Source organism: Felis catus, chromosome D4 (assembly GCF_018350175.1).
Source record: "Felis catus isolate Fca126 chromosome D4, F.catus_Fca126_mat1.0, whole genome shotgun sequence".
NCBI lineage: Eukaryota > Metazoa > Chordata > Mammalia > Carnivora > Felidae > Felis > Felis catus.
Window position 1 is genome coordinate 1,792,933 of NC_058380.1, and position 27,159 is coordinate 1,820,091.

General features: G+C 42.4%; 1 protein-coding gene across 13 annotated transcripts in view; it reads left to right on the top strand.

Moving 5' to 3' along the window:
* Nucleotides 1–27,159, top strand: part of PTPDC1 (protein tyrosine phosphatase domain containing 1) — a 73,805-nt gene that overhangs the window by 18,306 nt on the left and 28,340 nt on the right. For 4 of the 13 annotated variants that reach the window (XM_045042599.1, XM_023243209.2, XM_023243210.2 and 1 more), the window contains one exon: nucleotides 24,032–24,119. In XM_045042599.1, coding sequence (XP_044898534.1) covers nucleotides 24,038–24,119 — 82 coding nt within the window. In that variant the 5' untranslated portion in view covers nucleotides 24,032–24,037. Of the gene's footprint in view, nucleotides 1–696; nucleotides 1,301–2,126; nucleotides 2,332–2,990; nucleotides 3,146–3,401; nucleotides 3,940–11,724; nucleotides 11,939–16,133; nucleotides 16,501–24,031; nucleotides 24,120–27,159 lie in introns of those variants that run through there. The other 9 variants (XM_045042597.1, XM_045042598.1, XM_019815663.3 and 6 more) reach the window with 9 other exon arrangements.

Consider the following 27,159-nt stretch of genomic DNA (forward strand, 5'->3'; position numbering starts at 1 on the left):
ATATCTAAATTCATGAAAGATCTTGGTTTATAGTTTTCTTTTTTGTAATATATTTATCTAGTTTTGGAATAAAAGGTAATGTTGGCCTTACAAAATGAGTTGAAAGATGATCTCCCTTCTGATTTCTGGAGGAAATTGTAAAAGTGGTATTGTTTCTTCCTTAAATGTTTGGTAACATTCACCAGTAATACCATCTGAGCTTGGTGTTTTCATTTTGGGGGAAGATTTACCACTGATTTAATCTTTTTCAGGTGTAGGGCTGTTCATATTATCTGTATTTCCTGGGGTGAGTTTTGGTTGGTTGCGCCCTTCAAGAATTGGTCCATGTTATCTAGATTATCAAATTTAGGGGTGCCTGGGTGGCTCAGTCAATTATGTGTCTGACTTCGGCTCGGGTCATGATCTCACAGTTTGTGAGTTTGAGCCCCACGTCGGGCTCTGTGCTGACAGCTTAGAGCCTGGAGCCTGCTTCGAGTTCTGTGTCTCCCTCTCTCTCCCCCTCCCCCGTCTCAAAAATAAATAAACAGCGAAAAAATGAATTATCAAGCTTATGGGCATAGAATTGTTTGTGCTATTCGCTTAACTAACTTTTTGATGTCTGTAAGATTAGTAGTGATGACTCCTATTTTACTCCTGATTGGTAATTTGCGTCTTCTCTTTTTTTCTTAGCTCTTGGTTTGGTTTATTGTTTCCTTCCTTCTACTTGCTTTAGGTTTTGTTTTTCTTTATCTCATGTTTGAAGTTGGAAGCTTATGTTACTGATCGTCCTTTCTGTTGATCTTAAAAGTAAAACTGCTAGTTATTTTACTCTGTACAGGAGTAGAAGAATTGCAATCTAGGACGTTCAGGTTACTACAAACCATAGGTAAACTGAGAGAACAAAGCAGAAGAATGCACTTTTATGGATGAAAGGGGGATTTGCAAAGGCTGTTCTGCACAAAAGTCCAGTGGAGGTAAATGAGAGTTTCAGGGTGGTGCCCATCTCTCATTGGCTGGGCTGTGATAGTCTCTCATTGGCTGGGTTGTGACCTGTCTCTTTGGCTTGGCTGTGATCATCTCTCATTGGCTGGGCTGCGAACATCTCACATTGGCTGGGTATTACCATCTCTCATCTCTTATTAGCTGAGCTGTGACTCTCTCTCATTGGCTGGATATTACAGTGTCTCATTGGCTGGGCTGTGACACCTCTCATTGGCTGCCTGTGTTCGCTGTCATTGGCTGGACTGTTGCCAGGTCAGGAGAAAATCTTCCTTCATCTTGCAGGGGTGGTAAAGCGAACTTGGTCCTGACTGAATGCAAGGTAGGTCTCTTCCTGTTGCGTCTGCAAAGGCTGCAAGCAGTGGGGGAGGGGGGCATGAGTGCTCCCCCGTCTGACCCCCAACTCCACTCTAAGTAAGGTTTCCTTTACTCATTTTCACATTCCCCCTTTTAATCAAGAGCTTTCCCCAAAAGCAGCACCTGTCCCGAGTCAGGTTTTCTGTATTTAGTGGTTTAGTCCCTCAGTGGCAGGGAGGACCTCTGCTGGTTGTCATGTCCTACATCAGAGGGAAAATGCATAGCAGTTGGAAACCACTTCAGGCCACATTTGAGTAACGAGGAAGGTTAGGAGGGAGAGACTCTCGGGTGGTTTCCAACTAAAGTTTCTGTCTTCTCAACGTTGTAAGTGTTGGAAATCACCTTGAAGCATGAGCTAGAATCACCTTATTGGGTACATCGTTTTTACAAAAGTTTGACAGGTAATAAAATGCGAAACCTAAAAATAATTATACAAAACAAAAAAAGTAGTATGACAATAACAAATTACATTATAGTCTACAAAGTTTTCCCGTTGAGACTTCACGATGCCGCGAGTGAGTGTGACAACTCTGAGGACTGAGCATGGCGTGTACACAGTGCAAGTGTGGTAACATCACACGGCCGAACAGTGCACGCCTAACTAACAAAGCACCTGAATGGTGAAGTGGGTTTCCCGACCACCATGATGTGTGAGAGGGGCCCCCAGGTAGGAGTAATCTTCTTTAACAGAATTTTAGCCACAGAAGAAGCATTGGCCTGTCTACAAGACGAAGCTTCGGTCCGGTGGCAAAACATACAGACCACGACAAGAACATGTTTCTTTCCCTGAGGTAGGGAAGCCATATGAGATCCATTTGCCAAACCTCAAATGGTCCGTCGGACGGTTCAGAGTCTGGGAGAAGTGCGGTTTTCCCTGGATTATACCTTGGATGTGGGACGAGCGAAGTAGGCACCCTGTTATCTTTTCCGCACCGGTATTGGTCCACGAATGCCATCACCGTGTCAGGAGACCAGTGGTTGAAAGCACGTACAGTGGTGAGCAGTGGGGATTTTGGAACTTCTGTGGGCAGATTGTTATTTGGTCCAAACCAGAGTTCTCTCTTACTATCAAACCAACGATGACTAGATTTCTAATACTGTTTTTCCTTTTCTGGGGCCAATTTTTGGGGTCTCTGGTCAATTTTTCCAAATTATCATTTGAGAGAACATCCCTTTGGACCAGGGCAGAGGTCTGGCTGTTGGCCTCCGAGAGAACAGCATTTGGGGCAGAAATGTCAGTGAGGTGGTTTCCTTTGGCCTCCAGGGTCTCACGTCTGGAATGCCCAGGAACCTTGGTAATGGCCAGAGCAGCCCTTAAAAATATGGCACGTAATATATTTAGATACAGCCATTTAAAATTTTATCTCCATGGAGGTAAACCTCGCTGTTGCCATGCTATTTCAAAGTCCTGAGTTACTTACTGGAAGGGGTACCAGCTCTCGGTATAAATGCCTGTGGTTTTACCCTTGGCCAGGGTATCCAGCTCGAGTCCGGGCACGTAACTCAGCTGTCTGGCTGAAGTAGGCAGAGGTAAAGGTGCCCCCTTAGTGACTTCAAAAGGGGTTCCAGTAGCACTCCCAGCATGATATTTACCATTTTCATCCTTTAAATAAGAACCATCAGTGAACCATTAAAAGTCTGTATTTCCTCTGCAGAGAAATTCCTGTAACTTGTCACAGGGCCTCAAAAGGTGATGTGTCAACATCAAGCAGTCGTGAGGGTCTTGTCAATGAGGGAGGAGAGAGGAATAGCGGGGTGAAGGCTGTTGCAAAAAGGAAGAGTCACATGAGGAGCAGTTAGCAGGAGGATGGTAAGTGAGGCGACTGGCTGAAGAGTATTGAGTGTGGGGAGAGTTCAGGAGGGCTTCCACTGCATGGGGCACAAGGATGGTTAGAGGGGACCCCGTGACTATTTCCGCAGGGGCCTCAACCAAGAGGGCAGTGGCAGGAATGGCTGGGAGGCAAGGGGGTGGGGGGGGGGGGGGGGGACATCCCTGAGCCACAGGTTCAAGTTGTTGGGTATAATGCCCTACGGGACAGCAGTGGTGCCCGTGATTTTGGGGTGAGCGCTCCAAGGGCATTCCCTTCCCTCTCACATACCAAGAGGGAAAAGGGGAATTGAAAGGATGTCCAAAGGCAGGGGTCGTATTAGGCTTTTCCCTAAAGTCCCAAAAGCTGTGTCATCCTGATCTTTCCAAGTAACAGGGTCAGGTTGGTTGATTTTCAGGAAAGCATGAGGAGGTTGAGCTGTAAGAGAGTTTGGAGTCCAGTTTTGACGCAGTCAGCTAGGCCAAGAAAACCTCGTAATTGGTGCTGGTTTTAGGTTTAGGGATGTTCAGGGTGCCCTGAAGTCGGCCTGGGTCCAAATCTAGCCCTGGTTCTGAGGTCAGGGGCCCTAAGTATCGAACCTGAGTTTGAGCAAACGGCAGTTTTCCTTTGGTGACTTTATGTCCGTTTAAGGCCAAAGCTTTGAACGGATGAACGTTGCCTTCCTGTGAAGAGATCTGAGAAGAGGGGCAGAAGGGCGAATCCTCTGCGTATCGGAACGAAGTAGAGCCTGCAGAACACTTTCTATCGTCCGAATCGGCTTTTAAGTTTGTGAAAAGTAAGGACTCTGAGAAACCCTGGGGCATGACTGCGCAGGTGGATTTTAAGTCTTCCCCAGTGAAAGCAAAAATATATTGGCTGTCCTTATCTACTGGAATACTAAAAATACACTGTATGCATCAATCACAGTGAAAATTTTGTTTTCAGTGGGATTGGGTGTCGGTATGGATGGGGGTTAGTGATAACAGTGTGACATATGGTGTGGAGATCCTGGACAAACTTTCGTCCTCAGCCATTGAGTTTTCTCGCAGGTAAAATAGAAGTATTACAGAAACTAGTGCAGGATCACTGAGGCCCTGAGCCTTGTAACCTTGTGTTATGGGCTTGATGCCTTGAAGGGCTTCTTTATTTAGAGAGTATTGGTTAATTCTGGGGAGAGAGTTTGGAGGATCTGTTCGAATCTTGATGGGAGGTGCACTGTGGGTTCTGCCAGTTTCAGCTGAAGGTTTTGCCCGTGAGGAGAGTGGTAGCTGATCTAACAGGGACAAATGATCAGTGTCTTTGGACTTAGCTCTAGTTAGCTCGGAGAAGGAGCAAACAGAAGACGTTGAAGGGTCATTTTACTTACCAATTTGGCTACTTTGATTGCTGCTGTCAAATTCTAGGATTATTTCCCCCTTTGGGGAGGAAGGAGTCGCAGCATGAAATTTTTCTAAGACACCTCAGCCCAATAAGCGAATGGGCAGAGGAAGGAAGGAGAAAAGGGCGTGTGTCTCTCAGAGGGCCCAGACGGAGGGAGTGGGTTCAGGGACGGAACCTGCTGAGGTTTATTGGAGACCCCGCTCCGTGAGCTGTTCCAGTGCTCCGAGGGGAGGGCTGCTTGGTGGTGGCGGGAGGAGCACCGAGAGTCCAGACGGGCAGAGATTCACTCCCAGTCTGGAGAGTGGTTCCTCCAGGTCGATGAAGAGGGGGGATTGGGAAACGCCAGGAGTTCCGTGGACCCCCCCTCCCTGGGAATGAGGAGGATATTGGAATAGGTTGGCTAGAGGGTCGAAGGTGCCTGGATCACTCCAGTTGGCAACGGTCTTTCCGCAGCGTCCTGGCCCTTTGCACTAAGAGCAGAAACCATGAGGTTTTGGTTTTGTTTCGGGGCCTCCGTTCGCTGGAGCTGAAAATTGAGAATTTTGTGGTCTTCCTTTTAGCAAGCAGGTGTGCAATCCAGTAGTATTAAGTATATTCACATTGTTGTGCAAGATAAGTTGTATTTTCGTTTTCATTAGTTTAAAATATTTAAAGATGTCTCTTGAGACTTCCTAACCCACGTGTCGTTTAAAAGTATTTGTTCAACTTCCCAATATTTCTAATTGTTGAGCCATCTTTCTATTACCGATGTCTGCTTTGGTTCTGATATGCCACGAAGCAGGACTTTGTGTCACTCCTATGCTTTCACGTTGTTAAGATGTGTTTTATGTGGCAGCAGTGGTCTGTCCGGTGCTGTTCCATGTGCACTTCTGTTGGTGGGTGAATACGTACCAATTAGACCAAGCCGATTGGGAGTGCTGTTCAAGTCACCTGTATTCTTACTGATCTTCTGCCTGCTTGATCTATCAATTTTTTGGAGAAGCGTGTGGAAGCCTCCAACTATACATGGTGGATTTATCTATTTCTCCTTTCAGTTCTGTCAGTTTTTTCTCATGTTTGTAAAGTTTATGTTTTTAGTTCTTGCATTTGGGTGTATGATAATTTTGAGTTAATTTTTACATGAGGTATGAGATGTCATCTGAAGTTCACGTTTTTTGCACATGGATTTTCAGTGGTTCCGGCACACTTTGTTGAAAAGAGCATACTTTTTCTACTTACTTGCTTTAGCATCTTTGTCAAAAATGAGTTGTCCAGCGGGTGTGGCTATGTTTTTGGGTGTTCTTTTTTGTCCCATTGTCCCATTTATCTGACTTTAAGCTACTACCTCACTTTTTATTACTGTTGTTTGAAAGTAAGTAGTGTTAGATAGACAACTTTTTCTTCTTTTTCAATGGTGTTTTAGCTACTCTGGATCCTTTGCATTTCCATATGTTTCATAATTGGCTTTCAGTTTCTACAAAGTCCCCATAGGATTTTGGCTGAAATTGTGATGGCTCCATTGGTCATTATGGGGAGAATTGATATGTTAACTAGACTTTTCAACTATGAACACAGTAGATCTTGCCCTTCCTTTTAGGTCCTCTTTAATTTTTCTTAGTAGTGCTTTACAGTTTTTAGTATTCAAACTTTTTACCTTTTTTATCAGATGTAGCCCTAAATATTTCTTACTTTTTGATGTTATTATGTTTTCAATTTTAACTTCATTACTTATCCTTATTATATAATATGTGATTGGTTTTTATATACTGATATGTATACCACAGTCCTGCTAAATTGACTTATTGTTTCTAATAGATTTTTTTGTAGATTGTATCAGATGTTCTACATAGATAATATGTCATCCTTGAACAAATATACTTTTTCCTTTTCAGTATGAAAACCTTTCACTTTTTTGTTTTTCTTGAATTATTGCTCTGGTCTCCATACTGTGTTAAATAAAAGTGACAAGTGTGGATGTGCTTGTCTTGGTAGAAAATACATTGAGTTGAGGGGTGCCTGGGTGGCTCAGTCGGTTGAGTGTCCGCCTTCCACTCAGATCATGATCTCATAGTTTGTGGGTTGGGCCCTGCTTCAGATTCTGTGTCTCCTCTCTCTCTGCCCCTCCCTACTCATGCTCTGTCTCTCAAAAATGAATAAACATTAAAAAAAATTGTTTTAAAAAGAAAATACATTGAGTTGAATGAAACCTCAACGTACCAAAGTTTGTGGGCCACACCTAAAGCAGTGAGAGAGGGAGCAAGGCTGGTTCAGTATTTGAAAATCAGTCAGGGTAATCCACTATATCAACAGGTTAAAGAGACAGAAATTATACATTTATATCAGTTGATGCAGAAAAAGCATTTGAGACAATTAAGCAGTGACCATTATTAAAATTCTCAGAATGAGGTGTCGTCTGGGTGGCTCAGTCGGTTAAGCATCCAACTCTTGATTTCGCTTCAGGTCATGATCCCAGACTCATGGGTTCGAGCCCCTCATTGGGCTCTGTACTGAGCATGGAACCTGCTTAAGATTCTCTCTCTCTCTCTCTCTCTCTCTCTCTCTCTCTCTCTCTCTTTCTCTCTCCCCCTCCAGTCCCCCTATCCCTCCCTCCCCACATATGCACTCCCTCTCCGTCTCTAAAAAAAAAAAAAAAAAAAACAAAAAAAACCTACCAGAAAATTAGGAGTAAAAGGGAACTGCCTTGACTTGAAAAAGAGCATTTTTAACAGAATTTATAGAACTAAAACTATAATTCAAGCTTATAGAAATAAAATTGTTTTTGTGTATCATTCTTGTATCTTGCCAACTTGCTGAACTTGCTTATCAGTTCTCTGGTCTTTTTAGTGGATTCCTTAGAACTTTCTAAATATAACACCCTATCTGCAAATAGAAATAGTTTTACTTCTTCCTTTCCAATATGTAAGCTTTTTATTTCTTTTTCTTGGATCATTGCACTGATTGGAACCTCATTGCAATGTTGAGCAGACATGGTGAGAGTACATATCCTTGCCTTATTCATGATCTTAGGAGAAAGCCCTCCATCTTTCTGTAGATCATGATGTTAGTTGTGGGCTTTTCATAGATGCCCTTTATCAGGTTGAGAAAATTCTCTTCTGCTAGTTTATTGAGTGCTTTTACATTGAGAGGATGTTGGACTTGGAAATGCTTTTTCTGTGTCTATTGAGATGATCATGTGGTTTTTGTCCTTTATTATGTTGATGTATTACATTAATTGATTTTTTAATGTTAAACCAGCCTTACATTCCTGAGATAAATTCCACTTGACCATGGTGTATATACTTTTCTCTATGTTGTTGGGTTCAGTTTACTAACATTGTTTAAGGCTTTTTGTCTCTGTATTTGTAAGGGATGTTGGTCAGTGGTTTCTTGTGATATCTTTCCCATTTTAGTATCAGTGTAATACTGTACTTACCGAATCAATTATGACAGTCTTCTGTTTTTGAAAGAGTTTGAAAAGGTTAGTGTTAATTCTTTAAATGTTTGGTAGAACTCACCAGTGAAACCATTTGGGCTTGGTTTTTCTTTGTGTGAAATTTTTGAAATAATTTCTTTACTTCTTGTAGGTCTGTTCAGATTTTTATTTCTTGATGAAGGTATTCTTGGTAGTTTGTGTTTCTCTAGTAATTTGTTTCATCTCACTATTTGTTGGAATATTTTTCTTCTTAGTGTTCTTTTATAATCCTTATTTCTGTAAAGTTAGTTATAATGTCCCTTTTGTTATTCTTTAAGTTTATTTTGAGAGAGAGAGAAAGAGCGCGCGTGCAGGTGGGGTAGGGCAGAGACAGAAGGGAGAGAGAGAATCCCAAGCAGGCTCTGCACTGTTAGCACAGAGCCCGACACAGGGCTCAAACTTACAAAACATGAGATCATGACCCAAGCTGAAATGAAGAACCAGACGCTTAACCAACTGAGCCACTCAGGCACCCCATGTTATTCTTGATTTAGTACTTGAGTCTTGGTTAGTCTAGCTGAAAATTTGTCAATTTTGTTGATTTTTATAAAGAACCATATTTTGGGTTCATTGATTTACTCTTTTATTTTTGTTTTTCTCTATTTCATTTATTTCCACTGTGTTCTTTTTCATTTCCTACTTTCTGCTTGCTTGGGATTCATTTTTTTTTTTTCCCCAGTTACTTAAGGTGAAATAGTAGGTTATTGATTTGAGTTCTTTCTCCTTTTGTTCCCCCCCAGCAGACCATAATCTTTCCCTTTTTTTCATACATGCAGTTATATCTCTAAATTTCCTTTTTTTTTTTTCTCCTAATTTTTTTTTTCAACGTTTATTTATTTTTGGGACAGAGAGAGACAGAGCATGAATGGGGGAGGGGCAGAGAGAGAGGGAGACACAGAATCGGAAACAGGCTCCAGGCTCCGGCCATTAGCCCAGAGCCTGACGCGGGGCTCGAACTCACAGACCGCAAGATCGTGACCTGGCTGAAGTCGGACGCTTAACCGACTGCGCCATCCAGGCGCCCCTCTAAATTTCCTTTTTAAGCACTGCTATAACTGGTTACCCCACAAGTTTTGATATTTTGTATGTTTTCATTTCATCTCAAAATATTTTATATTTTCTGTTGTATTTTCTTCTTTGACTCATTGGTGGTTTAAATATATATTTAGCTTTTATATATCTATGACTTTCTTCTGTTATTAACTTCTAATTTAATTTCATTGTGGTCAAAGAAGATATTTTCTATGATTTAATTCATTTTTAATTTACTGTGATTTGTTTTATGACCTAGGATATGGTCTACTATAGAGAATGTTCTATGTGAACTTGAGAAGAATGCGTGTTCTGCTTTTGTGGACTTGAAGTGTTTTGTAAATGTCTGCTACAACTAGGTAGTTGTGGTATTCTTTAAGTCTTCTGTTTCTCTGTTGATCTTCTGCCTCATTTTCTCTCTGTTACTGAAAGTGGAATATTGAAGTCTCCCAACTATTTTTGTTGAATTGTCCCATTTCAACACAACCTCTTCAGGTTTTCAGTTTTACTTTGTGTATTTTGGGATTCTGTTCTTATGTGCGTGGATATTTAGTCATTATATCTTCCTGATGAATTGATTTCTTTTTTTTTTTTTTTTTTAATGTTTTTGTTTATTTTTGAGACAGAGAGAGAGCGTGAGTAGGGGAGGGGCAGAGAGAGGAGGAGACACAGAATCTGAAACAGGCTCCAGGCTCTGAGCTGTCAGCACAGAGCCCGATGCGGGGCTTGAACTCACAGACCTTGAGATCATGACCTGAGCTGAAGTCAGACGCTCAACCGACTGAGCCACTCAGGCGCCCCTGATGAATTGATTTCTTAATCATTGTAAAATGTCCTTATTTTGCCTCAGATAACAATTATTGTCTTACAGTGTTCTATGAGGTATTAGTATAGCTATCTCAGCTGTATTTCGGTTACTGCCTACATGGTATATATTTTTCCATCTTTTTTTCTGCCAGCCTGTGTCTTTGAATCTAAAGTGAGCCAGGTGTCAAGGGGTATCTCACTGTTTTCATTTGCATTTTGATGACATATGATGTGGAGCATCTTTTCATGTGCTTATTTTCCATCTGTATATCTTCTTTGGTGAGGTGTCTGTTAAGGTCTTTGACCCATTTCTTAAATCAGATTGTTCTCTTATTGTTGAATTTTAAAAGTTTTTTGTATATTTTGGGTAACATTTCATCATCAGATGTGTCTTTTGCAAATATTTTCCCCCAGTCTGTGGCTTGTCTTCTTATTCTCTTGGCATTGTCTTTCACAAAGCAGAATTTTTAAGTTGAGTCCAGCTTATTTACTTTTTCATGGGTCATGTCTTTGGTGTTGCATCTAAAGAGGCATCACCACACCCAGGGTCATCTAGGTTTTCTCCTGGTTTATCATGGATTTATAGTTTTACATTTTATGGTTCGGTTTGCCATCCATGTGAATTAATTTTTGCAAAGAGTGTAAGATTGGTGTCTAGATTTTTGTTGTTGTCGTTATGTGGATGTCCAGTTGTTCCAGCACCATTTGTTGAGCAGATTGTCTTTGCTCCGTTGTTCTGCTTTTGCTCCTTTGTCAAAGATCAGTTGATTGTGCTTCTGTGGGTTTGTTTCTGGACTCTCTCTGTTCCATGGATCTATAGTTTTGTTCTTTTGCCAATTCCACACTGTCTTGATTACTGTAGCTTTATAGTAAGTCTTGGAAGTTATGTAGTGTCATTTCTCCAGCTTTGTTCTCCCTAAGTATTGTGTTGGCTATTCTAGGTCTTTTGCCTCTCCCTATAAACTTTAGAAATATTTTTAATGATATCCATAAAATAACTTACTGGGATTTTGGCTGGGACTGCCTTGAGTCTATAGACCAGGTTGAGAAGAATTGACATCTTGACAATTTTGAGTCTTCCTAGCCATGAACATAAGTATCTTTCCATTTATTTAGTTCATCTTTGATTTTGTTTATGAATGACTTGTAGTTCTCCTCATGTAGATCTTACCTGTATTTTGTTAGATAGATCTTTTAAAAAATCTGTTCTGCCATTCTTTTACTTGGTAGAATATCTGATCCATTTACATTCAATGTAATGTAAATTACATTAGTGATAAATTACTGATAAATTGGAATTTACACCTACCGTTTTTGTATTTTTTTGTATGTCTGAGGTCTTTTGCATTTCTTTATTCGTTGATTCTTGCCTTCTTTCATGTTACATATTTTTTTTAATATACATTTTCAGTTCCCTTTTTGTTTCTTGACTATGTATTTTGAGTAATCTTCTATGTGTTTACCCTGGAATTACAATTAGTATCTTAGCTTAAAACAGTCTAATTCAAATTAATACTAGTTTAATTTTAGTAACATACAAAACCTTTGCTCCAATATACCTTCATTCCTTTCTCTCTCTTTTGTACTATTACCGGCATTCAGTTCAAATTACATCTTTATACATTATAAGCTCTTCAAGTCATTTTCATAATTAGTACTTTATGTAGGCATCTTTTAAAACAGATAAAGAAAAGAGTTTTATTTATATGTATTTTTATAATGCTTATTTTGTGAGCTTTTTTGTTCTTTCTTTGTCTGGATTCAAGTTACCCTTTAGTGTCCTTTATTTTGGACTGAAATACAGTATTTCTTGTAAAGCAAGACTGATAACAAATAGCAACAAGTTCTGTTTTGTTTTTTTGAAGTTTGTTTTTAAATCTGGAGATGACTTAATTTCTCCATTTTTTTCAGGAAGAGTTTAGCTGCATGTGGAATTCTTGGTTGACTGTCTATTTCTTTCAACACTTGGAAGATGGCTACCTCCCTGTTCTCCACCTTTCTGAAGAGACACAGCTATGTGTTCTGCAGAATATGCATGGGCATATTCTGGGCTACAGCTTCCTCACCTCTGGTTTATTGACCTCTTTACTTCTACCTGCTTTCTTTCCTCTGGGAGCTTACTAAGGTAACTAGTTCACCGATAACCTCCTCCTGCTTCTTGCTCTGTGGGGTTATTCTTTTTAAAATTTCTTTGCATTGGGGTCTTAGGAGGAAGAGAAAGCTAGAGTATGAGAGTGTAAGAGAAAGCTAGCTTAGTCCACTACTTAAACCAGAAATTCTGTGTATCTTCCTGTAGAAAGTTTGATCTAAGCCTTTGAAGATCCAGGAGCCACACTCCCGCTTATGTTTTAAGTCACCCAGACTTGTCACCCAAGTACTGAAATATGTTTCACAGAATAGTTTTTTCTTAGGGGCGCCTGGGTGGCTTAATTGGTAAAACGTCCAACTTCGGCTCAGGTCATGATCTCACAGTTTGTGGGTTCGAGCCCCGCATCAGGCTCTGTGCTGACAGCTCAGAGCCTGGAGCCTGCTTTGGATTCTATGTGTCCCTCTGTCCCTCCCCTGCTTGTTCGTTCTCTCTCTCTCTCTCTCTCTCTCTCTCTCTCAAAAATAAATAAACATTAACAAATTTTTTTAAAAAGAATAGTTTCTTTTAGAGAAATAGTTCGGGAAGTGAAGAGGTAGAAAATCATGTTATCTTCTTAGTCTATAAATAAGGATAGAAAAGTGAATAACAAACTGTTTTCCTCATTATTTTAAGCTTTTCATGTTGAACTACCTGAAATTGAAAAAGTTGTAAACAGCATGTCATATAAATGTATTTAAATGTGAACATAATTTTATATCCACGCTACTTATATATTTACTAAAAAGGAATATTTAGTTAATGAACATCTGTTGGTTAAGAATCCAAATTAGGCTGAGCAAAGTGGTGTGGTATCTGGTGGCTGCTGTGGAGAGTGTTTCTTCCTGTGGATACCACCGGCATAGCAGTGACCTGATTCCAGGTGATTGCTTGGTCCAAACTAGGATGTTGGTGGGAACATTAGTACCCAGGGCTCACCCAGGTGTGTGAAGCTTTTTCGAGGTCTGGTTGATGCGGTGGGGCTTCTTAATGTATTTTGGGATTTTGTGAAGGTTGGTGGAAGAACTGTAAAAGGAAGCCTTCATTATGTGACTGCTAAACAGAACCCAGGGGCCCTGCATTCACAGTAGCCTCCATGAATACCTGCTGTTATGTGAATGCAAGCTGCTTGTCTAATGCCGCATTCTCAAAGCATCACTGGAGGGGCACCTGGGTGGCTTAGTTGGTTGGGCGTCTGACTTCAGCTCAGGTCATGATCTCACAGTTCGTGAGTTCGAGCCCCGCATCGGGCTCTGTGCTGACAGCTAGGAGCCTGGAGCCTGCTTTGGATTCTGTGTCTGTGTCTCTCTCTCTCTCTCTCTCTCTCTCTCTCTCTCTCTCTCTCTCTGCCCCTCCCCCACTCATGCTCTGTCTCTCTCTGTCTCTCAAAGATGAATAAATGTTAAAAAAAAATTTTATAAAAAAAAAAAAATAAAGCGTCCCTGCAAACTAGGCAGAAATGCAGATTCTCAGCCCCACCCACACCTACCAAGTGGAAATTCTGGGAGTGAGGCCCGGCCGCTGGGCTTTTAAGAGAACCCCTCTGATGGGTGTTGAGTCAGGAAGGGTTGACATCTTGATGAGTTTAGAAGTACCTGTGGTGGTGACACTGATGTGAGTGAGGTGTGTTCACATCTGTGGGGATGATCCTGGTGTGGCTGTTTGTGGGAAAAGGCTAGGAGCGTGGGAACCCTGCTTGCGAAGATCTGCTTCGCCTGTTGTTAACGTCGCACCCATTGCCTTATCATAAGGTGTTTTCTGGAGCATCTGAACCAGACAGCATACTTCTTCAGATGATGCAGCGGCAAGGGTCCTGCTGTGTGTTGTTTTCCCTCATCAGTGATGAGTCTCCTGAGAGCCCAGGGACCTTCCCAAAGGTGCAGTGCAGGTGTGAGATCACAGCAGCCCGTGAGGTTCAGGCAGACTGCCAGCTCTTTCCCAGAGGACCTACCTTGCCAGAAGGTCTGGAGGGGCTTCAAGAAGGAAAAGGCACCTTTTAAATGTTGCCTGCCTGCCCCCAGGTGATTTGAGGAGAAAAAGAATTTCATTCAGTTTCCTCATTTTGTTTGAGTTTGCAGTTTCAGAAGTGAGGATGTTTCCATTTAAAAGAAATAGGGTTTTTCATTTGTTTTACTACATATAGACTCATAAAAAGTGCTATAATTCTTTAAGGACAAAATACAAGTGTGGTGTCAGGAAGCATCCGGGCCCCTAGGTAAATCTGCAGTCGGCCCTGCGTGATGAAGGGATGTAATAAAATATGTAATTGGTGTTAGGGAAAACATCCTGAAGGAGAGGAAGTTGAAGTTCAACAGACCCACCCCTCCGGGAATTAGAAGGGACACCCATCTGTCAGGTTGAAGACCAGCAAGGGGTTGGAGATGTAAATGTGATCAGGAAAACTAAGATAAGGAAACAGTTCCTTGTGTTTGCATGTGGTGCTGTAACCTGAGACAGGTGAGGCATAGCTGCTATTTCCCCTTTACAGCGACGTCAAATGACGGTGGTGCTGGTGGTCATGACCTTTGAATGGTTATTCGTGTATTCATTCACTAAATCTTTATTGAGCATGTACTGTGTGCTGGGCCCTGTTGTATACAGTAGTTGACAAAGCAGACAAAACTCTGCCTTCGTGGAGCTGACCTCCTAGTGGGGAAGGCAGATAATAATGTAATAATAGGGATAAATCAGTAAATTTTGTGCCATATTCCATGTTTTCTTCAGAAGTCCTGAGGACACGGAAACAGAGGGGAGCTGGTTTAAATTGTAAACAGGGTGGCTACGTGGGTTTGAAGAGAAAGGTGGTGTGACCCGGGTGACCCTGGCTGCTGTGTTGAGGATAGACTGAATTATGAGTCGGGCACGGAATTAGGTCTGTATACAGGCTCGTGGGGCATCTTTACGGTGACTGCAGGGCAGATGTGAGGCTCAGAGGTGGCAGTGAATGTGCTTACGGTCGCAGAGCTGGTAAGTGCCAACAACCCTCCATCGTGGAGGAGCCCAAACATGTGAAGGAGGTGTGTGGTTGACACCTGTCTTTGGGACAGCAGTGCATTGAGATTTGGATGAAGGAAGGATCAGCCAAGTGTCTGCACAGAGCAGAACGAATGTGAAAGTCTTGCTGTGTGGATAGGGAGGTCTGAAAAGTTTCTTGGGAGCCAAGGAATTATCAGCGCCACAAAGTTAGAATGCATACAACATTGCATTCATTGCATTGCATGCAAACAGGGGAGTTTCCTTTATTCAGTGCGAGGTCTTTACTGTTGAGAGGCTGTGTGTGTATGGTGGTGAAGAGAACAGACTGTGGAATGAACGGTGTGAATTCAGATCCCAGCTCCACCATTTAATAGCTGTGTGACTGCAGGTAAGTTATCTGACTTCTCTTTGCCTTGGTTCTGTAATCTGCAAAATGGGAATAATATATGAACCTAAACATGTTTTTACCATACGGTCCTGTGGTCGTGGTCCGTGGTGTTTGCCCACGGGAGCTGAAAAACCCATGCCCGCACAAACATCTGCACGCAGATGTGTACACAGCTGTATTCATAATTGCCAAGCCTTGGTAGCAAGAAGAATATCCTTCAGCAGGCGGCTGGATAAGCAGACTGTGGTCCGTCCAGATAATAGAATATTACTCAGCACTAAGAAGAAACGGACTGCTGGCCACAGAACACGTGGAGAAGCCTTAAATGTGTGTCACTAAGTGAAAGAAGCCAATCTGAAAAGGCCACATACTGTATGATTCCAATTACTTGACATTCTGGAAAAGGTAAATCTGTGGGCACGGTGAACAGATCAGGAGTTGCTGGGGTGGGGGTAGGGGTGACTGAACGGGGCATGGAGGATTTCCAGGGCAGTGAAGATTCTCTGTGTGATCCCATAATGACAGATACGTGTCCTTATACATTTGCCCAAATCCGTAGAATGTCCACCACCTGGAGTGGTACCTTAGGCAAGCCGTACATCTGGGTGACGATGACGTGTCCGTGTGGGCTCATCGGTTGTAGCGAAGGTGCTGTCTGCCAGGGGTGTCGACAGTGGAGGCCGTGCACGTGCAGGTGGGACGGGTGTGCAGGGATCCTCTGTGCCTTCCACGTAGTTTTGCTGTGAACCTAAAACTGCCCTAATAATAAACTGTGTTTCTGATTGGAGTAATGGTAGTACTTCCAAATGGTGTAGTGGCGAGGGCTCCGAGTTACAACAAACAAGGCACTTGGAAGGGTGCCTGGCTGGAGTCAGCCTACGTGTTTATTATTACTAACAGATTATTCACAAGCATGAAAGTGTTTATGCAGCTGTCCTGTGTTCACTCATATACTTGGAAATGTCTATTTTTGCCCACACAGACTTAAATTTCCAGCCTCAAATTCTTCTACCATGATTGCTGTGTAGAAGGTAATCCGTTGACACGTTTCTTTAATGTGGGCAGAGGGCCTCTTACATCAGGAGGAGCTGGACGGAGTGTGGGCGGATAACGTGTTCCGTTCCTCAGACATCCTGAGGGTGGGCCTCGGACTTGCACTTCCCACGGGCGCCCGAGAGGACTCCGAGCCCCAGAACAGGTGGGAAGGGTGACGCCACACCCCCGACCTCCCGACTTCTCAGGGCTGTCCCCGTCAGCTCTCCCAGAAGTACACACGCAGGCTTTTTGTGCGGAAGGCGGAACGGAAGGCAGTGACCTCAGAACCCTTCAGGCTGTCACGGAGCCTGGCTCTTGGGCCAAGTGACTTTTTTTATGAAGTAGAACATTCTTTATGTCAAACTCTTACTCGGTGACGACTCTTCCTAACAGTATGAGTAATCGTCCATTGCTGTTCTGAGTTTTAAGTATTAGGTACTAATTAGTGAGCCTGTGATTAATTCTGAATTTTCAGTCATTTCGAGGGACTTCTTGAGATGAAAGCAAATTGCAGGATAGAGTGAGCAAAATATCTGTTATTAGCAGCAGGAAATGAAATTAAATAAGAGGATTGTGCAGTGAAATGACAGATTACTCTTCAAACCCTCTTTCTCCTGACTCTACAACCAGGCACACAAAATCAGTCCAGTTGTGGATGCAGCTAATGGTTCATAAATCTTCTTCAGAAGGTCAGCCATTACCAACTGCTGGCAGGACTGTTTTACACGTCACGAAGGCAATGCTTTACAGATTCTTATAAAATATTCCGATACTGGTTTGCAAATTAAAACAACAGTAATATATCGGATACCTATATGCCAGACATTGTGTTAGAAACACACACACACACACACACACACACACACACAAACACACACAGTTGTTTTTTATCCTCACAATAAGCTAGGAAAGTAGCCTAATAATAATCCCCATTTTACAGGGGAGAAAATTGAGGCTGAAAATGGTTCCTGTGGCCAGCAACGAACAGAGTCAGGGTTTGTTTGTTTGTTTGTTTGTTTGTTTGTTTGTTTTAAATATGAAATTTATTGTCAGATTGGTTTCCATACACCCGGCGTTCATCCCAACAGGTGCCTTCCTCAATGCCCATGACCCACTTTCCACTCTGTGCCACCCAAGAGTCAAGGTTTAAACACAGAACTTGTGACTGCACAGGATGGTCCGGCCTAGTTGAGCTGTATGTAATTGGTCAGCAGTTCCTCTAGTTGGACTGGACATCAGTGTTTTCACACAGAGTTAATCCACAGTGGACACTCCTGCAGAGTCCCCTAGGCAGGGCCAAGGGGGTTTCTGCTTCCAGCCATGGTGAAATTGCGGAGAGCAGGGTTACCTTCTGCCTTAAACAACTAGAAAACCAGATGAAATATACAAAAATGGGTTTGGGACAGTGGAAAGCAGGCAGCTCGGGACCATGATCTCTGTGAGAGACAAGAAGAAGACGTGTGTGAGCCCAGGATTGGACTCCCGGGAGGCAGTTCCCAGGCTGCCTTGTGGGACGGGGACAGACACAAAGCTACCTTGGATATTCACTGAGAGCTGAGGTGGCTGGAATTTGCGGTGAAGGGCCCTGGCGGGAAGGAAGTGGCACGGAGAGGGCCATGGACGTGTGCAGAGGGCCTGCTGGGCTCCGCTGACCTGTGTTTGACTGAATACTGACCATGCGAGCTACCCAAGGCCAGGGGTGGACACAGAAGGAGTGGACAGAATACCTTCTGGGGCTCTCAGACAGCTGGAAGGAGTTCACGTTCCCACCAGCCAGACAAGAAGGGCCTCACGATACTCAGAGCAGCAGGTGGGGAGGCCTGGAAAGGTGTCAGCTTAGCGATGGGACTAAATTAGCCTGAAACGAAGGCTGCTGTAGAGCTGCCGTCCTGATTGCATAGAATTCGTCTAATGAGATGAGGACAAGAGGTTAGGAACTGAGACCTGTTGGATGAGCAGTGGGGATTCCCTGGAGGAAGCTGGAAGGTGAGGCGGGATAGAAGAAGGACTGGCGTTCAGGCAAAGAGGAAGGTCGCTGAATTTGTGGAGCCGGGGGCCACCGGACTTTGTGGATAAAGGTAGTGATGGGCAACTGCATGCATGGAAAGGGCCTGCGTGGATGCCCTTCATTTTCTCCTTTAACTCTCAGTCTCAGAAAGGTCTTGAAATATACTCTTTCCCAAACTGATGTTGATTATATATCTCAGATCTCTGAAAATTTATAATTTAGCACTAAGTATGTATAGTAACTCTCAGGTAATTAGACCAATAAAGAAAACACTCCATTTGTTGCACCATTTTTCCTTGGTTAAAAGGATTACTTTTAATAAAAGGCACGTATTCGTGTTGTTGGCAAAAGCACAGTATTTAAGGACTGCCTGGGTGGCTCAGTTGGTTAAGGGCCTGACTCTGGATTTCAGCTCAGGTCACGATCTCACAGTTGGTGGGGTCAAGCCCTGCATCGGGCTCTATGCTGACAGCATGGAGACTGCTTAGGATTTTTTTCTCTCTCCCCCACTCTCTGCCCTTATCCTGCTTATGCTGTCTCTTTCTAAATAAATAAATAAATAAATAAATAAATAAATAAATAACACAGTGTTTAAGCTATATAAATGTAGGTGATTTACAAAGAGTTTTATTTTACTGTTCTGTTCTTTTTTATTTATATTCTAATTAGTTAGCATATAGCGTGATAATTTGTTTCAGGAGTAGAATTCAGTGATTCAACACTTACATATAATACCCAATGCTCATCCCAACAAGTGCCCTCCTTAGTACCCATCGCCCATCCCCCACCCACCTCCCTCCATCAACCCTCAGCTTGTTCTCTATTGTTAAGAGTGTCTTGTGGTTTGTTTCCCTCTCTTCTCTTTTTCTCCCCCTCCCATATGTTCATCTCTTTTATTCCTCAAGTTCCACATATGAGTGAAGTCATGATATTTCTTTCTCTGATTGACTTATTTCACTTAGCATAATACACTCTAGCTCCATCCACATTGTTGCAAATGGCAAGGTTTCATTCTTTTTGATTACCAAGTAATACTTCATTGCATATATGTATACCACATCTTCTTTATCCATTCTTCAGTCTGTGGACATTTGGGCTATTTCCGTAGTTTGGCTGTTGTTTTTTTGTTTTTTAATTTTTTTTTAACGTTTATTTATTTTTGAGACAGGGAGAGACAGCATGAACGGGGGAGGGTCAGAGAGAGAGAGAGACACAGAATCTGAAACAGGCTCCAGGCTCTGAGCTGTCAGCACAGAGCCTGACGCGGGGCTCGAACTCACGGACCGCCAGATCATGACCTGAGCCGAAGTCGGATGCTTAACCGACTGAGCCACCCAGGCGCCCCAGTTTGGCTGTTGTTGATAGCAATGCTATAAACATTGGAGTTCACATGCCCCTTTGAATCTGTATTTTTGTATCCCTTGGGTAAATACCTAATAGTGCAATTGCTGGGTCATAGGGTAGTTCTATTTTTAGTTTCTTGAGGAACCTCTATATTGTTCTCCAGAGCGGCTGCACCAGTTTGCATTCCCACCAGCAGTGCAAGAGTGGCCCCCTTCCTTTGCATCCTCCCCAACACCTGTTGTTTCTTGTGTTGCTAATTTTAGCCATTCTGACTGCTGTGAGGTGGTATCTCATTGTGGTTTTGATTTGCATTTACCTGATGGTGAGTCATGTTGAGCATCTTTTCATGTGTCTGTTAGACATCTGGATATCTTCTTTGGAAAAGCTTATGTCTTCTGCCCATTTTTGAATTGGATTATTTGGTTTTGGGGTGTTAAGTTTGGTAAGTTCTTTATAGATTTTGGATACTAACACTTTATCTGATATGTCATTTGCAAATATCTTCTCCCATTCCACAGCCTGCCTTTTAGTTTTGTTGATTATTTCCTTCACTGTGCAGAAGCTTTTTATCTTGATGAGGTCCCAATAATCCACGTCTGCTTTTGTTTCTCTTGCCTTCGGTGATGTGCCTAGTAAGAAGTTGCTATGGCCTAAGTCAAAGAGGTTGCTGCCTTTGTTCTCTAGGGTTTTGGTAGTTTCCTGTCTCACATTAGGTCTTTCATCCATTTTGAATTTATTTTTGTGTATGGTGTAAGCAAGTGGTCCAGTTTCATTCTTCTGCATGTCGCTGCTCAGTTTTCCCATCACCATTTGCTAAGGAGACTCCCTTTTCCCCATTGGACATTCTTTCCTGCTTTGTTGAAGATGAGTTGACCATATAGTTCTGAGTCCATTTCTGGGTTTTCTATTCTGTTCCATTGATCTATGTGTCTGTTTTTGTGCCAGTACCATACTGTCTTGATGAGTACAGCTTTGTAATATAACTTCAAATCTGGCATTGTGATGTCTCCAGTTTTTGTTTTTCTTTTTCAGGATTGCTTTGGCTATTTGGGGTCTTTTGTCATTCCATACAGATTTTAGGATTGTTTATTCTAGCTCTGTGAAAAATGCTGGTAGTATTTTGGTACGGATTGCATTGAATGTGTCACTTGCTTTGGGTGTTATTGACATTTTAACAAGGTGACTTATAAAGTCACGTTAGGATACATATGATAATTCTTTGAAGATGGGCCATCTTTAATTTTGTCGTTTAACTATTATGCTTTAGCAATACTGTCATGCTGCAATAGGAACAGCATTTATCACTCCAAAATGGGAGATATTAAATCAGGATTTACATGTTGTATTGGAGAAGGTTTTCTTATTGTGGCAGAAAAGTTGAAGTCATAGGAAAAATCTTACAGGTTGGACTATATAAAACAGGACTGCTAGGCAAAACACACCATAAACATATGCAAGACATGATAAACTGTAAAAAAAAAAAAGTGGTATTTTAATTAAGTTTTTAATTTTAATTCCAAGTAGGTGACATTCAGCGTTATATTAGTTTCAGGTATTCAAAAATAGTGACTCAGCACTTCCACGCATGGCCCTGTGCTCATTGCAACAAGTGCACTCCTTCACCTGCATCTCCTATTTCCTCCATCCCTTCGCCCACCTCCCCACCAGTAACCAGCAGTGTGTTCTCTTTAGTTAAGAGTCTGTCTCTTGGCTTGTGTCTCTCCTTTTTTATGTTTATTCTTTGTTTTGTTTCCTGAATTCCACATGTGAATGAAATCATATGGTATTTGTCTTTCTCTGACTGATTTCACTTAGCATGATACTCTCTAGCTCCATCCACGTCATTGCAAATGATAAGATTTCAGTCCTTTGTATGGCTGAGTAACATTCCGTGGTGCCTGTACCACATCCTCTTTATCCCTTCATCTATCAATGGACACTGGATTCCTTCCAGAGTTTGGCTATTTGTCAGTAGCGCTGCTATAAACATTGGAGTGCATGTGCCACTTCAAATCAGTATTCTTGTATCCTTTGGGTAAATACCTAGTAGTGCAGTTACTGGATTGTGGGGTATTTCTATTTTTGAGGAACTTCCATACTGTTCTCCAGAATGGCTGCACCAGTTTGCATTCCCACCAACAGCACAGGATGGTTCCCCTTTCTCTACATCCTCACCATCACCTGTTGTTTCTTGTGTTGTAAATTTTAGCCATTCTGACAGGTATGAGGTGATATATCTTCATCATTTTGATTTTTATTTCTCTGATGATGAGTGATGTTGAGCATCTTTTCATGTGAGGGCCATCTGGATGTCTTCTTTGGAAAAATGTCTGTTCATGTCTGCTGCCCGTTTTTAAATTGGATTATCTGCTTTTTGGGTGTTGAGTTGTATCAGTTACTCATGTATTGGATACTAATCCTTTATCAGATATGTCTTTTTTTTTTTTTTTTTTTAGTTTCTATATCATTTATTTCTGCTGTAATGTTTATGATTTTCTTCCTTCTACTATTTTTGGGTTTTGTTTGTTATTTTTCCAGCTCCTTTAGGTGTAAGGTTAGGTTGTTTATTTGAGATTTTTCTTCTTCTTTTTTAAAAATTTTTGTTTATTTTTATTTTTCATTTATTTTTTTAATTTTTTAAATGTTATTTATTTTTGAGACAGAGACAGAGTGTGAGCAGGGGAGGAGCAGAGAGAGAGGGAGACAGGATCCAAAGCAGGCTCCAGGCTCTGAGCTGTCAGCACAGAGCCTGACACGGGGCTTGAACCCACAAACCGGGAGATCATGACCTGAGCTGAAGTCGAACGCTCAACCAACTACCCAGGCACCTCTCTTATTCATTTTTTTTTTAGAGAGTACAGGGGAGAGGGACAGAAGGAGAAAAAGGAAGAGAATCTTAAGCAGGCTCCATGCTTCATGCTTAGCGCAGAGCCTGATGTGGGACTCAGTCCCATGATCCTGGGATGATGTCCTGAACCTAAATCAAGAGTTGGGCGCTCAACTGACTGAGCCACCCAGGCACACTGAGACTTTTCTTGCTTCTTGAGGTAGGCCTGTATTGCTATAAACTTCCCTCTTAGAACCACTTTTGCTGCATCCCAAAGATTTTGGACCACTGTGTTTTCATTTTCATAATTTTTTTTTCTTCTTTGATTTCTTGGTTGACACATTGGTGTGTGATTTTTTTTTAATGAAGCCTTGATATTCTTAATATAAAAAGACATCTTGTAAGTCAATAACAAAGGGGCAGATGTCCCCATAAGGAGAAGAGCTAAGCCCTGAAGCAGGAAGTGTATTAATACATTTATTTAAAAAAAATTTTTTTTTAACATTTATTCATTTTTGAGAAAGAGAGAGAGACAGAACATGAGTGGGGGAGGGACAGAGAGAGAAGGAGACACAGAATCTGAAGCAAGCTCCAGGCTCTGAGCTGTCAGCACAGAGCCCGACATGGGGCTCAAACTCACAGACTGCAAGATCATGACCTGAGCCGAAGTCGGACACTTAACTGACTGAGCCATCCAGGTGCCCTGATAAATTTATTTTTCAAATTGAGTGTAGTTATATTAGTTTTAGGTATATAGCATAATGATTCAACATTTATATATGTTATGAAATGATCACAGTAAGTCTAGATACCATCTGTCATCATACAAAGTTATTACAATATTATTAAGGCTTTTAGGCTTTCACCATTGTGTGTGTTGTTAGCTGTCAGTTTGTCTCTGTAATATCCTTGCCTTGTAGATAGCACTGTTCACTGGAATATCATGTGAGCCTTGGGTTCAGTTTTAGATTTTCTAAGAGCAACATTAATAATAAGAATCAGAACATTAATTTTAATAGTGTATTTTATTTAACTCAGCATATCAAAAATATTTCAATGTAAAATCAGTGTAAAAAATTATCGGGGCGCCTGGGTGGCTCAGTCGGTTGAACGTCCGACTTCAGCTCAGGTCATGATCTCACAGCTCGTGAGTTCGAGCCCCGCGTCAGGTTCTGTGCTGACAGCTCGGAGCCTGCAGCCTGCTTCGGATTCTGTGCCTCCCTCTCACTCTGCCCCAACCCACTCGCATTCTGTCTCTGTCTCTCTCAAAAATAAATAAATATCAAAAAAAAAAAAAATTATTAGTGAACTATTTTAGTCTTTTTTGTATTAGGTCTTCAAAATCGTATTTGACACTGACAGCACATCTCACGTCTACACTGTCCACATTTCCAGTGCTGGGGAAACACAGAGCTAATGACTATTAGCAGCAGAAGTCCAGCACTTTGTAGGTGATTCATAAATGCACATCCCATAAGCAAACTCTCAAAAAGTAATCTGTTTTTTTCTCAACAGACTACCATGCCTGCGGGAATCTTGCCTCAAAATGAAGAGCCATACTCCACTTTGGTGAATGACAGTCCATATGCTGCCAACATGAAGGGTAAGTTCTTTGATACACTTTTTGACGCTTTGTGCAGAGTAGCGTCTAATGAAACAGTATGAGTAGACGTGATGGAAAAGGCTCGAGGCCTCACACTAGAATCCCAAGTGCAGTCACTGCTTATGGCTTTTGTTTACTTCTGCCTCCCTGTTTTGACCTGTTAAAACTCCTTTTCAAAATCTTGAATAAGCGGTCTCTTGAGAAGGAATGGTGAAAACAAAGTTTGCCTCCTGCATTATCCTTAGACTGAAATGACCTCTTCCTCTCATTTCTAGCCTCCTTGTGAGGCAAGCTCTCTCTTCCATCCCTCGCAAGTGTCACTTCGAAGCAGGTGCCCCTGCTCCTCCCAGTTTGTTTCTTCTCCATTCCATCCCACACATTTGATTTTTCCCATGGTAGCCCTGGGAAGAAGGGTGCTGTGGCGGGGACCCTTGCTGCTGTCGCAGCTACTAGGCTGGCGACTGATTTCCTGCCATGAGCCATCAGCCAGACGTCAGGTCATTTTTTTTTGGCAAAACCTTTGCATGGTTTTGGTCCTGCCCTGTTCACGTTAGGGCTCCTGTATCGGGAACCTTGAAGGGCTTCCCCCTGCGTCAGATGAGGTAACGTACAGAAAGTAAAGAGGCAGGGGTCTGAAGGTATTGGAGTCCCGCACTTGCCGGGAATAATGGGCTCTGTTGACTGTTCTCTCGTAGGACTCTGACCACCCCACCAGGGGGAGCCCTCTGTCATCAGGAAACCAGTGTCTCCCTCCTCTTACTTGTCAGAATTCCCCTCTTTGTAGTCCCTCCTGCAGCTGTCTGCTCCTGTCTGACTCAGTAGGGACCGGCCTATTGGTAACCACCGTTTGTGGACAGCGTCTGAGAGCTAACTTACTGTTAGTTTCCCTGCTTGAGAAAGAAGCGCTATCTAATGCAAGGGCGGCAGCGGTGCCTACTTGCTGCTTCCTTTGTACGGCATGTTTTTTGCCTAAAGGACGCCCCAGCTAACAACCCTGAGTCAGACCTTTTTCCCTCTCCCTTCTTCTGTCGAAATGTCCCCTCTTAGCTGGTGTTTCCCATCAGGGATTTTCTTGGCTTCTGAGATGGGCAAGTCTTCATCGTACAGGAGAGCCAGGTGACGGCATCCCTGACCGAGTCCCGTGATGTCCCCAGACTGCGGTGACAACCAGAAAACCTGATGTGTTTTCAGATGCCCTGGGGGAGGTCGTCATACCCATGTTGTGATCCTCTAGAGAAGCTGGTTTTACCTCTCCTAAAGCCATCTCTTTAATTGAAAATCTCCTCGTGTATAAAATGTAGCTAATTTTTAATTAGGAAAAAGTCTGGAGAAATAAGAAACTTACTTTATATCTAACTTTTTTAGAGTGAGTCTCATCTCTAAAGGTAGTTCTACCTATTGGGTTAACATTGGGCTAGGAAGCATTTTTTTTTTTTAATGTTGGCTAATGAACCATAAGGAAATTTAATTAGGGGGTCAGTAAGTAAAGCATTTAAATTATTTTTAAAGGAAAATAGAAAACTCAACAAGAACTAGTTTTAGAATGAGACAAACCTAGATTTAAGTATTCTACTTTTTGGAAAAAAAATTTGTGGGGAAATTTCAAACATTCACAAAAGTATATAGAATACTACAAAGATCTCTGTGGAGGTACACCTGTATGGGTGCCAGTGGAGACCCCACCCCCAGGGAGGTCCCCTTCCCCGAGAGGTACCGTCCCCCATCTTTAACAATTTCGGCTCACTCACTTCCTCTACTCCTTTCCCTGCTTCCATATTACTTCATTTCGTTCCTTAACCATATCACCATCACCATAACTAGAAAAATTTAACACCGGTCATCTAATATCCTCAATACCTGAACATTGTTCAGATTTCTAGCTGTCTCATAGACGTATGTATGTTTGTTTGCATAGGGATCCAACAGAATCCGTATTGCATAATTGGTTGATATGTATCTTACATCTGTTTTACATGTGGATTTCTCTCTCTCTTTCCTTACAATTTATTTTTGAAGAAACCAGGTTTTTTGCCCTATGGAGTTTGCCACAATCTGTATTTTTCTGATTTTATTCCCACATTATTTCCTGTAAACTGGATTAGTGGAGGGATGTAGAGCCTAATCAAGTTTTTTTTTTTAATTTACAACCATGTTTCATGGATGGCACTATATTCTTCCATCAGAATGCCTGTGATGTCTAGTTGTCTCTTGTGATGTTAGTTCTTTCATTTTGCAAGAATTTCAGACTCATAGAAAAGCATTAAAAAATCCCTAAATACTGTTCACCCAGAGACCCCCTCTCAAGTTTGGTCAGCTGTGCCAGTAACATCCTTTAACAGCAAAAGGATACTTGTCATGTTTTTCCAGTTTCTTTCTGTGACCGCAGTCCTGCCTTGATGTCTGTGAAACTTACAGGCCAGGTACTTTGCAGCATATTCCTCACTGGGGGGTTGTCTGCTGTTTCATCGTAACACCGTTAAGGTTTTGCGTTTCTGGCAGGAACATCACAGAAATGACTCCATTCTCTTCTCACGGCATCCCATCAAGTGACCCAGAACGCCATCTTGCCACATCCCTGGGGTGCTCAGTTTGGTCCCATCAGTGCAGTGGTGTCTGCGGGCTGTAGCCACTGTAAGTCGTTCCTTCTCCCTTCGACTTCGTACTTGGTGGAGAGGCGCTGGGAGGCTGTGGGCACCTGGTCTTCACCCAGCTCTCTCCCAGCCCCGCAGCATCCGCTTGCGTCTCTTGCCCGAGTTAAGTATTGTCATGACAGATGACGGAGGGGAGGCTTCCTGACCCCATCACTGCTTCTGCATTTCTTAGCTGGCATTCTCCAGGAGCAGTTCCCCTTCCCCTTGGTTCATTCAGTTATTCTCCGTTCCGGCGTAGATCCTCATCTGTGCAGGGAGTGTACTCTTTCACTGTCCTTTGTTTTCGCACTCCGCTGTCCCCCATTGGGCCAGAAGAGCCTCTCCAGCCTGTAGCTGTGTCATCTGGACACGTCCCTGCTCCCTGCTCCCTGCTCCCTGCCTCCTAGCCC